Raw genomic sequence first — 16,127 nt, forward strand, 5'->3', positions numbered from 1 at the left:
GGTATTTCCATCGTTGTTCAACAGGTTAACTCGATGCAGTGTCTGTGAGGATGTGGAATTGATCCCTGGGCTCGCTCAGTGGGTTAAGGATCTGGTGTTGCTGCCAGCTGTGGCGTAGGCCACAGATGCAGCTCAGATCTGGTGTTGCTGTGACTGTGGCTTAGGTTGGCAGCTGCAGCTGTGATTTGAAGTCTGGAAACTTCCAAATGCCTCAGGTGTGGCCCTAAACAGAAAAAAAAATTTTTAAATTAAAAAAATTTTGTTGGTGGCCCTTTAGGGCTTTGTGGGTATGGTGCTTCTCAATCATTTATCTAACAGTTTTAGGATTGCTAGTAAAACTTGCTTAAATTAATGATACTAAACTGAGTTGTTATACAATTTTTCTAATCTTTTCATGTTTTCTGTGTTTCAAATCTAGGATTATTATGTAAAGAAGTCTACCCTATTGTTTAAAACTAAGACAAAAATCTTCATGACAATGATAAACACTAATATATGTTACTGGCTCATTGTTCTTACCTCAGAAAGTTTATTTTTAATTCAGTCAAATGTCTCTTTACAAAAGCACTATGAACAGATAACTCCAGATATTCAAATTCCAATAATGACTTCTGTGTTATTTATTTCCGTTTTTTAATTTTTGTCTTTTGTCTTTTTAGGGCCACACCCACATCATATGCAAGTTCCCCAGCTAGGAGTTGATTCAGAGCTCTAGCAACCAGCCTGCACCACAGCCGGAGCAACATGTGATCTGAGTCACATCTGCAACCTAAACCACAGCTCACGGCTACATTGGATCCTTAACCCACTAAGTGAGACCAGGGATCAATCCTGTGTCCTCAGGGATACTAGTCAGATTTGTTAACTACTGAGCCAATATAGGAACCCCGTAATGACTTCTGTTTTAAATCATAAGCTATATATGCTTGAAAAATCAGTGATAAAATAAAGCAGTTGGTGGAAACATACACCGGGATCCAAATGTGGTGATAAGCGGAATGGATTAATAAGATCTGGCACCCTAAGACTTCTGTATTGATTATTTCAAATACTAACGAAGTCCCCTTTAGCAACATCATTTCCACCAGTCTTCCAACTTATCCTTGTTTACTACTTGTTCTCTCTGAATCAAAGTGCTGCTGCCCTTATTTTGAGCTAAACTTATTCATCTCTAGGTCAATGGATTGGAATAAATAATTGGCAAGATTTCTTCCAGGTCCATGTCTTCTTCACACTTCAGTTTATCTTCAGTTCTTCTTTCAGGGCACAACTGTATTCACATTACTGACTTCTGTGCTACACAATGGCAAAGAATTCCCCAACCCAGAAGTGTTTGACCCTGGCCACTTCCTGGATGAGGGTGGCAACTTTTGGAAAAGTGACCACTTCATGGCTTTCTCAGCAGGTAACAAAATTTATTTTCTTCATGACTTCAGAAGCCAAGATACCTATTAGGGATCAGTTGGAAGTGACAGAGGACCTACTCTGGGGCTGGTAGAAATGCTCTTTGTCCCTGGCGAGGGGCAGCAATCCCAGTACCCATGCATTTTCCCTTCTTGTGATACATCCTCATCATTGGGCTTGATCACTGAAGCTCTGGAGAGGTGACCCAGTTCTTTCAAGTTCAGAAATAAAATTTGAATGAGCTTCGAAAAAAAATACAAGAGAAGTGCATCTTAGCCAAAAGGAACTGTGTGTTATAACCCTTGAAACTTCAAAGTATGAAGGTTCAAAGTATGACAGTATGGAGGTTGATGAAGAAGAGGTATGCTTACAGCAGAGAATAGAGGCTGTGAGGAATGGGAAGAAATATGTTGGATCATCAAACTAGAAAGAGAAAATACAACAAATGTGTGGGTGTTTCTAGAGAAAGATCGATGGAAACTTGAAAAAATCAGATTGCAGTTAAAAAAGAATCTAAAAGAGGAGTTCCCGTCATGGCACAGTGGTTAACGAATCCAACTAGGAACCATGAGGTTGCGGGTTCGATCCCTGCCCTTGCTTAGTGGGTGAAGGATCCGGTGTTGCCGTGAGCTGTGGTGTAGGTTGCAGACGTGGCTCAGATCCCACATTGCTGTGGCTGTGGTGTAGGCTGGCAGCTACAGCTCCGATTGGACCCCTAGCCTGGGAACCTCCATATGCTGCGTGAGCAGCCCAAGAAATGGCAAAAAGACACACACACACACACACAAAGAATAACTGTATAAAAAAAAAAAAGAATCTAAAAGGATGGATATGTGTGCATGCATAACTGAATCACTGTTGTACAACAGTAATTATTACAACATGAAAATCAACTTTATTTCAAGAAAATGTTAAAAATTAAAAACAAAACTGCAGTCATAATATGCATGTACTTAATGAAGTAGTTGGCATAGTGCTGCCGATACTCAATAAATATTTTTTGAAAGAATGCTACCTGTTAAGATGTGAGGTGAGTAGCATCTTTTTCCAAATTTTGTCCATCTGTCTATGCAACCATCTTGCTTTCCAGTCATTCATTTAACCATTCATCAAATAGTTACTACTACAGAGTCTCTGATGGCAAGAAACGGTGTTCAAGGAGTATGTGCTGTCTGTGTTTGTTATTTTCAAGAAAACGGGTTGTGTAGGAGAAGGCCTGACCTGCATGGAGCTGTTTTTATTCCTGACCACAATTTTACAAAAATTTACCTTGCAATCTGTGGTTGACCCCAAGGACATTGACACCAGCGCTATTTTTGGTGGTTTAGCTTCCATGCCACCTTCTTACCAGCTCTGCTTCATTCCTTTGTAAGGAATGTTAGGTCCTTTGGGTTCGTTGATGATCTGGTTTTCACCTCCCTCTCATCTGGGGCATCGTTCACCTGTTTGCCATCCATCTTTCCTGAGAATGCCTTCATTGACCACCTCTATTCCTTGTGGAATTTCACTCCAGAAGTGTATCTGCTATTCGTGACCTGTATTGGATTTTTTTTTTTGGTCTTTTTGCCATTTCTTGGGCCACTCCCATGGCATATGGAGGTTCCCAGGCTAGGGGTCCAATTGGAGCTGTAGCCACCGGCCTACACCAGAGCCAGAGCAATGTGGGATCCGAGCCCAGTCTGCAACCTACACCACAGCTCACGGCAACGCCGGATCCTTAACCCACTGAGCAAGGCCAGGGATTGAACCCACAACCTCATGATTCCTAGTCAGATTCATTAACCACTGAGCCATGATGGGAACTCTGGATGTTTTGCTAATACTTGTCTAATATTGTACAGTACTATGTACTTAGTACTAGGTACACCATATAAAATAAAACAAGGTGATTAGCGTCTGCCAATGCCAAGCCATTGCTCCTGTGTATATTCCTAGTAAAAAGCAGATTTCGATGAGCCACTTCTCAGACTTTCCTTACTTTTGCACAATGTGGCAGGTAAAAAGGAAAGAAAAAATGCAAAGTGGTTGTGTTGGTCCTCAGAATGAGATTCCCAGAGAAGGACAAAGGGAATGAGAATAGCTCCCTTGGCTCTATGTCACCTAGTTATTTGAGTGTTGGATTTGAAAGTGAGATAAATTGCTTTCAAGAGCATCTTTACCCTGTAGGGAAATATTGAGATCAGTGATGGTGGAGAATTAAATTCATAGTAAGCTGCAGACAACTACCAATGAAAACCAGAACAGAAAGAAGTGAAATGTGCATACAGGAACTCACTGGAAAGAATCAATGACACCAAAGCTGGTTCTCTGAAAAGTTCCACAGAATTGACAGACCTATAGCCAGGCTCCCCCTCCCCCCCAAATCAACAAGACACAGATCTCAAAAACTACAATTCAAAGAGGGGCCATCTCTTGATGCCATGAACATTAAAAGTATAATAAAGGAGTATTATGAGTAACGCTCTGTTCACCAAGTTGATGACTTAATTGAGATGGATCCGTTCTTTAAGTACAGTTTGCCAAAATTCATTCAAGGAGGAGTAACATCCCTAACATGGCATTATAGGAAGCTCTGAACTCTCCTTCCCCCAAGTGGACACCTTGATTCAACACAACATGTGGATCAATTCTCTGTGTTAAAAAAAAATCCAGAAACTAGTTGAAAGACTTCTGTACTCATAGTGAACATGCATCTAGCTACATCCATGCCAGAAAGAAAAGCAGAGATACACTCTCACCATAACTGCCAATGCCACAAAGAGCTATGTAATTGGGCAGGAACCCTCAAGTTCCCAGCTTCTCCCTGAGAACAAAAGCTGTTGGCAAGCACCTCTGACATTCCAAAATTTCACAGCTTTTTTTGTGGAGGGGGGGCATTGCATGAGGAACTGCCTTCTGTCCTGCTTGTTTTGGAATGCTGATAGGACTCAGCATACTCTAAACACATGGGGACTGCTGGAACAGAAAAAACCAGCTGGTCTAGAACGCAGGTTTGAGAGACCTTTACAATCTTTAGCTGATTAACTGGTGAGGTTCTTCTCCTACAAGTTTAGTCAGTGATGACTGAGAAAAGTGATTGATTTTCTCATGTGAAGACAGCAGTGAAGAGTATTAAGAAAAATGAAAAATGAGGGATACATGATTTAACTGAAAGATAATTCAAAATAACAGTTATAATGGTCATCATGGGGTCAGGTAAAAAAATAAAAAATAACGCAGGAGTTTCAAGAAAGCAGACAGACAAAGATCCCAAATAGAACTAGAGCTAAAGAACACAATAACTGAACTGAGAGTTCAATCAACAGCAGAGTAGACTGAGCAGAAGAAAGGCTTGGTACTTAAAAGATAGAAATTACTGAGAATTATTCGGTTTGGGGTGGAAAACCAAAGAAGGAAAATGAAAAAAGGTTAAGATATGTATGGAACAAAATTAAGTGGGCCAATATATGCAATATAGAAGACCTATGAGGAGAAGGGAGAAAGAAAAAGGTCAAGAAAGCTTATGCAAGTAACGATGCCAGAAAACTTCCCAAATCTGGGAAAGGAAATGGACATGAAATTTCTATACATATAAACATCCTCAAATAAGAAAAAAAATTTAAATTTACACTGACACACAGAATCAAATTGTCAATAGTCAGTGACAATGAGAGAATTTTCAAAACAGCCAGAGAAAGCCATTAGTCACAAGAGCGCTCCTTCAATGCTATCAGCAGATTGTAAAGCATAAGCCTTGCAGAAGAGAAGGGATGAAAAAATATACTCCAAGTTTTGAAAGGAAAAACTCACCCAACCAAGAACCTATACCATCAATACTTCTTTGAAAAATGGAGAGATAAAACATACCCCAATACAGAACATTGTAAATCAGCTATAATGGAAAAAATAAAAATCATAAAAAAACCATTCCCAAACAAACAAAACTGCAACATTGCTCACCACTTGAACTGCCCTACAAAATATGCTAAAAGTAGTTACTCAGCTTGAAATGAAAGCACCATTATCAGCACCATGCTACCATAAGGAAGAATAAAAAAACTCCTTTGTAAAGGTAAATAAACAGAAAAATAAGAATGCTAGGTGATACAAAAATGACTTTTTTCTACTTTGAATGTTAAACAACAATGTATTAAAATATGTGATGTGATGGAAGGTAGTATAGAAAAAGAATGTATGTATATGTATGACTGGGACACGTTGTTGTGCAACAGAAATTGAAGACCATTGTAAATCCACTCTATTTTAACAAAAAATAAAAATTTGTTAATGGATACACAGTATAAATATATGTAAATTGTGACAATGATAACAACCTGGGGAGGGATTAAAAGTTTAGAGATTTGTATATGATTGAAATAAATTGTTAGGAGCTTAAAATAGACTAAGATATTTTGCATAAGCTGTATAGTAAACACAAAGAAAACCTGTAAGTGTTCCACCAAAGACAATGAGAAAGTAATTAAAGTTAGCAATACAGAAAAAGAATGAAATACAACATAAGACCATTGGATAGGAAAAGAGGAACAAAGAACTCCAATAAAAAGAAAACAACATGGCAATAGTAAGTCATTCCCTGTCAATAATTACTTTAAATGTAAATGGATTAAGTTATGCAATCAAATATAGAGTGGCTGAATTGATTAAAAAAGTAAGATCCATAGAGTTCCCATCTTGTCTTGTGTGGCACAGTGGAAACAAAACGAATCCCACTAGGAACCACAAGGGTTCAGGTTCCATCCCTGGCCTTCCTCAGTGGTTTAAGGATCTGGCGTTGCTGTGAGCTATGGTGTAGGTCACAGATGCAGCTGAGGTGTAGGCCGGCAGCAACAGCTCCGATTTGACCCCTCGCCTGGGAACCTCCATATGCTGCAGGTGTGGCCATGAAAAAACAAAAGACGAAAAAAAAATTAAAAATTAAGATCCAGCTATGTGCTGTCTACCAGAGGCTCACTTTAGATCAAAGGTTATACACAGGCTGAAAGTAAATGTATGGAAAGAGGTATTCCATGCAAATGGTAGCCAAAAGCAGCGCAAATATTCCTATACTTAGACTGATTATACTCTATGTCAAAAATTGTTAGTAGAGACAGGGAGGATATTTTAAAGTCATAAAAGGTGCAATCCACCATGAATGTATAGCAATTGTAAATATATATGTACACAATACCAAAATACATAAACTCTGACAGAAGTGAGTAGTACATGACTCAGAACTCTAAAATATACTAAGAACTCTTAAAACTCGACAACTGAAAATATAACAACCCAAATGTCCATCAACAGAGGACTGGATTAGGAAGATGTGGTATATATACACAATGGAATACTACTCAGCCATAAAAAAAGAACAAAATAATGTCATTTGCAGCAACATGGATGGAACTAGAGACCCTCATCCTGAGAGAATTTAGTCAGAAAGAGAAACACCACTTATATCTGGGATCTAACACATGGCACAAATGACCCTTTCCACAGGGGGAAAAAATAAAGTCATAGACTTGGAGAAGGGACTTGTGGTTGCCAAGGGGGAGGGGGTGGGATGGATTGGGAGCTTTGGGTTAATAGATGCAGACTGTTGCCTTTGGAATGGATTAGCTGTGGTGTAGGTAACAGACATGGCTTGGATCCCATATTGCTGTGGCTGTGGTGTAGGCCAGCAGTTACAGCTCCAGTTTGACCCCTAACCTGGGTACGGCTCTTAAAGGACCAAACAAAACAAAACAAAAAAAGTAAATAATACGTATGTCCCTATAAAAATTTGCACATGCACTTAGAAACCTGGACATTTACATGGAAAAGAATGAAATTAGATCATTCTCTAACACCATACACAAAAATAAACTTATTGACTACAGATCTAAATGTAAGACCAGATGCTATAACTCTCCTAGAAGGAAACAGAGGCAGAACACTCTAACATAAAGTGCAACAACATCTTTTGGGATCCTTCCCTTAGAGGAATGGAAATAAAAACAAAAATAAGGAGTTTCCATTGTGGCTCAGTGGTAACAAACCTGACTAGTATCCATGAGGACATGGGTTTGCTCTCTGGCCTTGCTCAGTGTGTTAAGGACCCCATGTTGCTGTGGCTGTGGTATAGGCCAGCAGCCACAGCTCTGATTCAAACCCTAGCCTGGGAACTTGCTTTTGCCACAGGTGCGGCCCTTAGAAAAAAAAAAAAAAGACAAAAAAAAATAAGGTTAAATAAACTTAGAAGGTTTGCACAGCAAAGGAAGCCATAAACGAAATGAAAAGCACCTACGGAATGGGAGAAACTAGTTGCAAATGACGTGACCCACAAGTGATTAATATACAAAATGTACAAACAGCTCATGTACCTTACCAGCAAAACAAACAAACAAACAAACAAACAAAAAACGAAACACATTTAAAAATGAACAGAAGGTCTAAATAGATATTTCTCCAAAGAATACATATGGATGGCCAAAAGACATATGAAAAGATGCTCAGTATTACTAATTACTAGAGGAACGCACATCAGAACTGCAATGAGGTATCGTCTCACACAAGTCCGAGTGGCCATCTTCAACAAGTCTACAAACCGTAAGGCTGGAGGGTGTGGAGAAAAAGGAACCCTAGTACACTGTTGGTGAGGATGTAAATTGGTACAGCCACCATGGAAGACAGCATGGAGGGTCCTTAAAAAACCAAAAATAGGGCTACCGTATGATCCTTCACTTTCACTCCTGGACATATATCCGGAGAAAAACATACTTGGAAAGATAAATGCACCTCCCTGTTCACTGCAGCACTATTTACAATAGCCAAACAAAGAAGCAATCTAACCCTCTACAAACAGATGAATGGATAAAGAAGATATGGTGTTTGTGTGTGTGTGTGTATACATACATACAATGGAATATTAGCCAGAAAAAAAAGCATGAAATAATGCCATTTGTAGCAACATTGATGAACCTAGAGATTATCAAGCTAACTGAAGTAAGCCACACAGAGAAATACAAATACCATGAGGTCACTTATATGTGGCATCTTAAAAAAATGATACAAATGAATTTGTATTAAAAACAGAAATATACTTACATATATAGAAATTAAACTTACGGTTACCAAAGGAGAAAGGAAAGGGAGAGAGAAATTGGGAGTTTGAGATGAACAGACACATGCTACTAAATATAACACAGTTAACCAACAAAGATGTACTGTATATCTCAGGGAACTATAGTCAGCATTTTGTAATAACCTAAAACAAAACAAACAAACAAACAAAAAACTGGTATGGTTCTCTTAGGTCATGCGAGTTAGGAAGCAAATTAGTGCTTTAGTTTGTCCACGTTAAAAGAGTTCGCAGAGACCTAGGTTCACTCAGCTCTAAAGTTTACAAAACCAAACTTGTCTAACCCTCATTAAAATAAACAGCTGCTGTAATTATTAACTACATTAATCATTTTGATTTATTTTGAAATTCAGTGATGAGGGTCAATCATGAACTATTGAACAACAGCACATCCTCAGTAAATGTGAGTGAACTTATCTGAACTGAATGTTTTGTGGAAGGAAGAGTTCAAGTCCACGCATAAGGGTTCCCTGGAGTCTGTGTGTCCTTGCCTTTACTACTGACTCTCAGAGAGCCTGCTTCTTCCTTCCTCAAATGGGAATAATGTACATTAGGCAGATTTAATGGAGAAAATCCAAAGGGAAATGGTGGCATGGAAATCATCTAAATTGTCAAGCTCCCTAAACACATGAGGGATAAAATATTTTGTACAGCCTACAGTTAGGTGCTAATGACATCATTCAGTCCCCAAGCAAGGTAAGTCTGCTCTGTGGTCCACTAGCATCCTGGAAAGGGGACGGAAATTGATCTGTATGTAAAAGATAAAATACATTCTTGGAGGCACATTATTAAAATTGGTCATTGTGAAGTATATAACTCCTGTAAATTTTTCTGTTTTGGTTGCCTTTTCTAGTCTGTTAATGTTTAGGTATTTTGGTAGAATCCAAATAATAAAGTGGCAGAAGTGGGATCATTGCTTCTTTTCTTTGTTTCATAGCCATTTTCTAGATTTTTGGCCGAAGGGAAATGTTAAGTAGCGTGTTTTGTAAGTATGGCATTTCATTCAAGAAGTCATGTGAGGAGTTCCCATGTGGGCTCAGTGGGTTAAGAACCTGACTAGTATCCATAAGAATGCAGGTTCAATTTCCGGCCTTGCTCAGTGGGTTAAGGATCCAGTGTTGCCCCAAGCTGTCATGTAGTTTGCAGATGCGGCTTGGATCTGGCATTGCTGTGGCTGTGGTATAGGACAGCAGCTGTGGCTCCAATTCAGCCCCTAGCCTGGGAACTTCCATATGCCATGGGTGCAGCCCTAAAAGCAAAGAAGTCATTTTGTTCACAATGGCCATGAAAATTGAATTTCTCCACAGAATCAAATTAGACGTGATGTCAAGAAAGTAGCTCTGGTTTCAGGATGAGTATGAATGAATGAAAGTGAGATGTAGTGTATCAGAGCCCTGGTGGAATAAATTTTTCTTTCATCTCATGCTGCATGTCCTGCACTACCTCTGTGGTGCTCATACTATTTCAGTGTCCATAAATGTAGTTAATCTCAGAATAGGGTGGGCATTGGAATCACCTGGGGTATTTTTTTCTTTTGTCTTTTTGCCTTTCTAAGGCCGCACCTGGAGCATATGGAGGTTCCCAGGCTAGGGGTCTAATCAGAGCTGTAGCCACCAGCCTATGCCACAGCCACAGCAAAGCTGAGTCTGCAACCCACACCAGAAGTCATGGCAATGCCAGATCCCTAACCCACTGACCACGGCCAGGGATCAAACCCGCAACTTCATGGTTCCTAGTCGAATTTGTTAACCATTGAGCCACGACGGGAACTCCGATTTTTTTTTCTTTTCTTTTTTTTTTTTTTAGGGCCGCACCTCTGGCATATGAAAATTGCCAGGGTAGGGGTCCAATTAGAGCTGTACCTGCCAGCCTAACACCACAGCCACAGCACTGCCAGATTCTTAACCCATTAAGCAAGGCCAAGGATTGAACCTGCATCCTCATGGATACTATCAAGGTAGCTCTCACATTTTGTGAGTCAGTAATTTTAAAGTGTATATATATATGTATATAAAGTGTGTGTATATGTACCACCTCTTCCTGATCCACTCCTCTGTCGATGGACATTTATACTGTTTCCATGTCTTGGCTATTGCAAATAGTGCTGCAATGAGCACTGGAGTACATGTGTCTTTGCAAGTCATGGTTTTCCCTGGATAGATGCCCAGGAGTGGGATTGCTGGATCAAATGGTAGTTCTATTTTTAGTGTTCTGAGGCATCTCCATACTGTTTTCCACAGTGGTTGCACCAATTTACAATCCCACCAACAGTGTACTAGAGTTCCTTTTTCTCCACACCCTCTCCAGCACTTGTGGTTTGTAGACTTTTGGATGATGGCCATTCTGGCTGGTGTAAGGTGGTACCTCATCGTGGTTGTGACTTGCATTTCTCTAATGATGAGTGATGTTGAACATCTTTTTCAGGTGTTTTTTGGCCATCTGTATATCTTCTTTGGAGAACTGTCTGTTTAGATCTTCTGCCAATTTTTTGATAGGGTTGTTTTTTTGGTATTGAGCAGTAGGAGGTATTTCTAAATTTTGGAGATGAATCCCTTGTCAGTTGATTCACTTGCAAGGATTTTCTCCCATTCCATGGGTTGTCTTTCTGTTTTGTTTAGGCTTTCCTTTGCTGTGCAGAAACTTTGAAGTTTAATGAAGTCCCATTTGTTTATTTTTGTTTTTACTATAATTACTCTAAGAGGTGAATCTGAGAAGATGTTGCTGTCATTTATGTCAGTGCTGCAATGAACATCAGAGTACATGTGTCTTTGCAAGTTGTAGTTTTCTCTGGATATATGCCCAGGAGTGGGACTGCTGGATCATATGGTAGTTCTACATTTAGTTTTCTGAGGAACCTCTATACTGTTTTCCATAGTGGTTGTACCAGTCTACCTTCTCACCAACAGTGAAGGAAGCTTTCCTTTTCTCTATACCTTTTTAGCATTTGTTATTTGTAGACTTATTAATGATGGCCTTCTGACTGGTGTGAGGTGGTACCTCATTGTAGTTTCAATTTGCATTTCTCTAATAATTAGTGATTTTTGAGCATCTTTGCATATGTCTATTGGCTATCCATATGTCTTCTTTGGAGAAATGTCTATTTAGGTCTTCTGCCCATTTTTTGATTGGGTTGTTTTTTGTTGTTGAGTTGTATGAGTTGTAAATATATTTTGGAGATTATGCCCTTGTTGGTTGTATTGTTTTAAAGTATGTTCTTGTTCCCTGAAAACTATAAGATGCTGATGAAAGAAATAAATGACACAACAGATGGAAAGATATACCATGCTCTTGGATTAGAAGAATCAGTACTGATTGTACTACCCCAAGGTAATCTACAGATTCAGTGCAATCCTTACCAATGACATTCTTCACAGAACTAGGAAAAAATTTTTTAATTTACATGGAAACACAAACGACCCTGAATAGCCAAAGCAATATGGAAAAAGAAAAATGGAACTAGAGGAATTAGGTTCCCTAACTTCAGACTATGCTACAAAGCTACAGTCATCAAACCAGTATGGTACTGGCACAAAAGCAGAAATACAAATCAATGGAAAAGGATAAAAAGCCTTGAAATAAACCCACGCACCTATGGTCAACTAACCTACAACAAAGGATGCAAGAATATACAATGGAGAAAAAACAGTCTCTTTAATAAGTGGTACTGGAAAACTGGACAGCTACATGCAAAAGAATGAAATTAGAACACTCCCTAACACCACACAAAAATAAACTCAAAATGTTTTAAAGAGCTTTACACATGAGACCAGATACTATAAAACTCTTAGATCTTATAAAACATAAACTGAACACTCTCTGACATAAACCACAGCAATATCTTCTCAGATCCACCTCCTAGAGTAATAAAAATAAAAACAAAAATAAACCCATGGGACCTAATTGAACTCAAAAGCTTTTGCACAGAAAAGGAAACCATAAAAAACAAGAAGCCATAGGATTTGATTTTCTATTCCTTGCTGGTCCTGGGGCCCCAGAAGGAGCCACAGAAACTTGCGCTCCAGTTGAATACCTAGAGAGAGGATTCTGCCTCAGAAGTCAAAACACAACAGGGTCACAGGACACGTGGGATGAAGAATTCTGTGCTGCCCATGTAGTATCGTGGTCCCTGCAGGTGGAGGGTTCAGGGAACCCTTTGTCAAGCAAGCACTGAGACCTGCATCTTCTGTGCAGGGCTCCCAGTGTGAGTGAGAGAGAGTGATCCAAGCTCGAGGTAGCTGCTCCCAACAAGTGAGCTCAGGACACAGGGAGCAGGAGGGAAGCATTACTGACTATTCAGGAGCTGGCCCTGGATTCCCAAAGAAGGGTGTGTTAGAGCTGGTGCTCAGGGCTGGTGAAGGCTCTCCTGGACCCCTCCAGGTCTTTCCTTTTTCCTCCAGGGGAACATATGAATCTGGGGAAAAGCCTGGGATTGTCATGGAACTCCTCACCCTAGGACAGAAAACATTAAAAGAGGCAAGAGTGTTTTGACATTTCAAATGATCTGGTGTTTGATCTCCTCACAGAAAATATTGTATTTCCTAGGGAAAATTAGACTGACTTTGTTGAATTAAAATTTGATACTTGTATTATCTAGATAATACAAAGAACAACATAAATGAATAAACTATTTTGTTTAACGAAAGCTGTTCTGACAACTACAATACTGTCAAGATGCAAGGTGAGCACAAGTGAAATCACTCAAGGAGCTGTTCCTGGGCTGAAAAGCTTCACCATCAGAGAATCCACAGGTGTCCTCTCCAGGATCTGCCCATCTGGGTGATTCTCCAGTGACTTCCAAGAATTGTTTTCTTATGAACAATTTCTCCAGATTGACACATTGTTACCCATGGGAAGGTGAGACTGATCAAGTTATTCCACCATTATCAGAAGGATTAACTTCTTCACCACATCTTTGGACTTAAATGAAAGGGTAATCTGCTTCCTCTCCAACCCCACAGCTCCTGCCCTAGTGTGAGTCACTGGAAACAGGGCTGGGCAGCTGGTTTTAACTGATTTCAGTCCTGACTTCACCACATCTGAAAATCCTTCAGAAAATGAAGGGGAGGAGTCCAGGGGACCACACCTAGAGGTGAGGTTTCTTACGAAGATTTTTCACTCTCAGGACCTGCCCTAGGACCCGGGGTTTTCCAGAGACTGGTTCTAACAAGAGTAGACACTTGGATTTGTGTTGTGGGGAAAGAAAAAGCTTCCTGTTCTTGATTTTAAGATCAGTTATTTTGGATCCAAGGGAAACTTCAGACTGGGAGTAAAGGAGGAGGAAGACATCCTTCCCTCAGGGGAAGATCTCAGGAGAGGGACATGGGACTCTCCTGTTTTAAGGGAAGTGGCACCCCATGCACAGAGATCAGGGAGCAAATGGTACCTGCCAGATGCTCCATTGGGATCATCAGTTACCTGAGAGTCCATGTCCGGAAGCTGGACTTTAATCACGATTGGGTCGTTCTTTGTGTCAAGTGTACAATCTCATCTCCACAAGTGAAGAGATTTTGCTCTGCCTCCTAAACTCTCAACCAAAGAACATGAGCTTTTAGCTCCAGGCACAGAATCTGCCTCTGAAAAGAAGAAATGATTCTTTCCAGCATTTCTTTGAGATTTTTATATCACTTTCTGTTAGGTCTTCAGAATATCCAACTTCTAGCTCCACGCCACATTCTGCCATGACAGGTAATACCCCAAATGCTACCCTTTTTTATGTTGATAAAGTTCGGTCATTTTGAAACCAAAACTGTGGGGAGCTGAAAAAATACAAGGAGCCAAAGAAGGGAGCTTGCCTGAATGGTGCAAAACCGAGGGCAGACTCCTAATCAGAAAAAAGGACCTTGCCTGATGGCAGAAAAACCTGAAGGCAGGTTCCTAGCCAAGGAAGGGAGCTCACCTGAGTGGTACATGCCAAAGGTGAGCCTCTGGACAGGATGAAAGCCTGCCTGAATGGTACATGCCGAAGGTGGGCCTCTGGTCAGGATGAAAGCCTGCCTGAATGGTACAAGCTGAGGGCAGGCTTCAGGTTACACGGCTCTCATGTTGACGTTGATGGGGAAGAATTGGGGCTTTCCTGGGAAAACAATTTCCATGTTTGCACTGGAGAACATGGATTATTTCTCGGGTGACCTAGTCTTTCCTGTTGTTTTATTTGTTATTCAGTTTTCCTCAGTCTTTCCTGATTATTTGCTTATTATTCTTATTTCCCATTCTTATTTTCCTGTGGTGATTTGTGATTTAACAAAATTACAATAATAATATAATAAGAATTTCATCCTGAAGGACTTTCCCCTATTTAAATCCAACTTAAAAACGTAGTGTTTATCTACTAACCAGTTATACAGTAAACTTTAGAGTTAGGATTTTAGTGAGGTTCATAGAAGTTAGACATATATTATTCTTGATCAAAAGAAACTCAGCTGTGAGTTTTGTCCTTGATTTTAGAAACTTTTAGCGGTATCTAGCTAAGTTGATTTGTATATTCTCACAGTGTCTCTCTGCCAAGGACACTTTGAAGATAGACACTAGTCTGAAGACAGGATTTTTTGTGTTTGTAACTTCTTCAGCTTGTGGGAATTAGCTGGCCATGAGATGGTTTGTGCTGGGTCTCCTCTTTCCCACATGATATGCTGCACCTATTTGTCCTTGAATTGTACTCACTAAATTTAGTTAGGCTAAAGATTTTAAAACATGACGTATTGCTACTGAACCATGTCATCAAAAAACAAAGCCTAATAGTTAACCAATGTACTTTTGACACTATGATGTAATCTGTAGTGAAAAACTGTCTATATAATTAACCACTTACGCCAATAAATTTGAGCAGTCCAGCGCCCTGAAAGAAGGGACAAAGAGGCTGTCTCCGTTATTTCGTTGATGCTGTCTGTCTCCTTTCAGGATGTATACACCCTGGCTGCCGGACCCAATTGTTGGAGCTGACCTCCAGGACAAACAGTTCTGACTTGAACCCAGCATAAACCCAAATTGGAATTTGGATCGATGTTTTTTTTAAATTAGAATCACTCACCCAGCGTCTGGACTTATTGAGGCTCATATTCTTTGTGTCTCAGCACAGAAGGAATTCAGCAAGAGACAAAGTGATGGGGAAGAAGTAGATTTATTAAGAGAGGATACTTGTGAAAGATGCAAGTGGGCAGGCAAGGAGGCTCTGCCCTGAGAGTCAGGTGGGCTACATTTTCATAATCTAAAGAAACTGGGGAGTGGGAAAAGTCTGCCTTCTTCCTCATTCTTCAGGTAGACCTGAGGCTTACAAACTAGCTCCTTCGTTTCAGGTAAGAGACTAATTGACTCAAACTAGGACTGTCATGGTGCTTATTCAAATCAGCAGAAGGATGCTAACATATGCTAAAATATGTTGATTCGGCTCAGGTTTCTGTATAATGAGGGTCTTCTACTTTGGAATGTGACCTTTTCCTTAAATTCCTGTCGTTAATCCTAAGGGTCATTATCTTGCTGAACCTGAATGCAGGCCTCTCACTTAATAACCTGAGGCATATCTCATGCTTTTACTATGGTTTTATATATATATATATTTTTTTTTTTAGAATTCTCACTTTTTAATCACTGAGTTTCAGCTTTTACAAATAATCTTAGAACAATTCAGGTA

At 39.8% G+C, this 16,127-nt stretch overlaps 1 protein-coding gene across 1 annotated transcript in view; it reads left to right on the forward strand.

The window, feature by feature from the left end:
- Positions 1-1,280: 1,280 nt before the first annotated feature.
- CYP2C42 (cytochrome P450 C42) overlaps positions 1,281-16,127 on the forward strand; it is a 61,587-nt gene continuing 46,740 nt past the window's right edge. Inside the window, exon 1 of the mRNA XM_084993183.1 lies at positions 1,281-1,405. Coding sequence (XP_084849309.1) covers positions 1,304-1,405 — 102 coding nt within the window. The 5' untranslated portion in view covers positions 1,281-1,303. The remainder of the gene's footprint in view (positions 1,406-16,127) is intronic.

This window comes from Sus scrofa, chromosome 14, assembly GCF_054392235.1.
Source record: "Sus scrofa isolate SSC_HxYL_T2T_F1_AM1 chromosome 14, Sscrofa_HxYL_maternal_Yorkshire_Landrace_v2.0, whole genome shotgun sequence".
Classification (NCBI taxonomy): Eukaryota; Metazoa; Chordata; class Mammalia; order Artiodactyla; family Suidae; genus Sus; species Sus scrofa.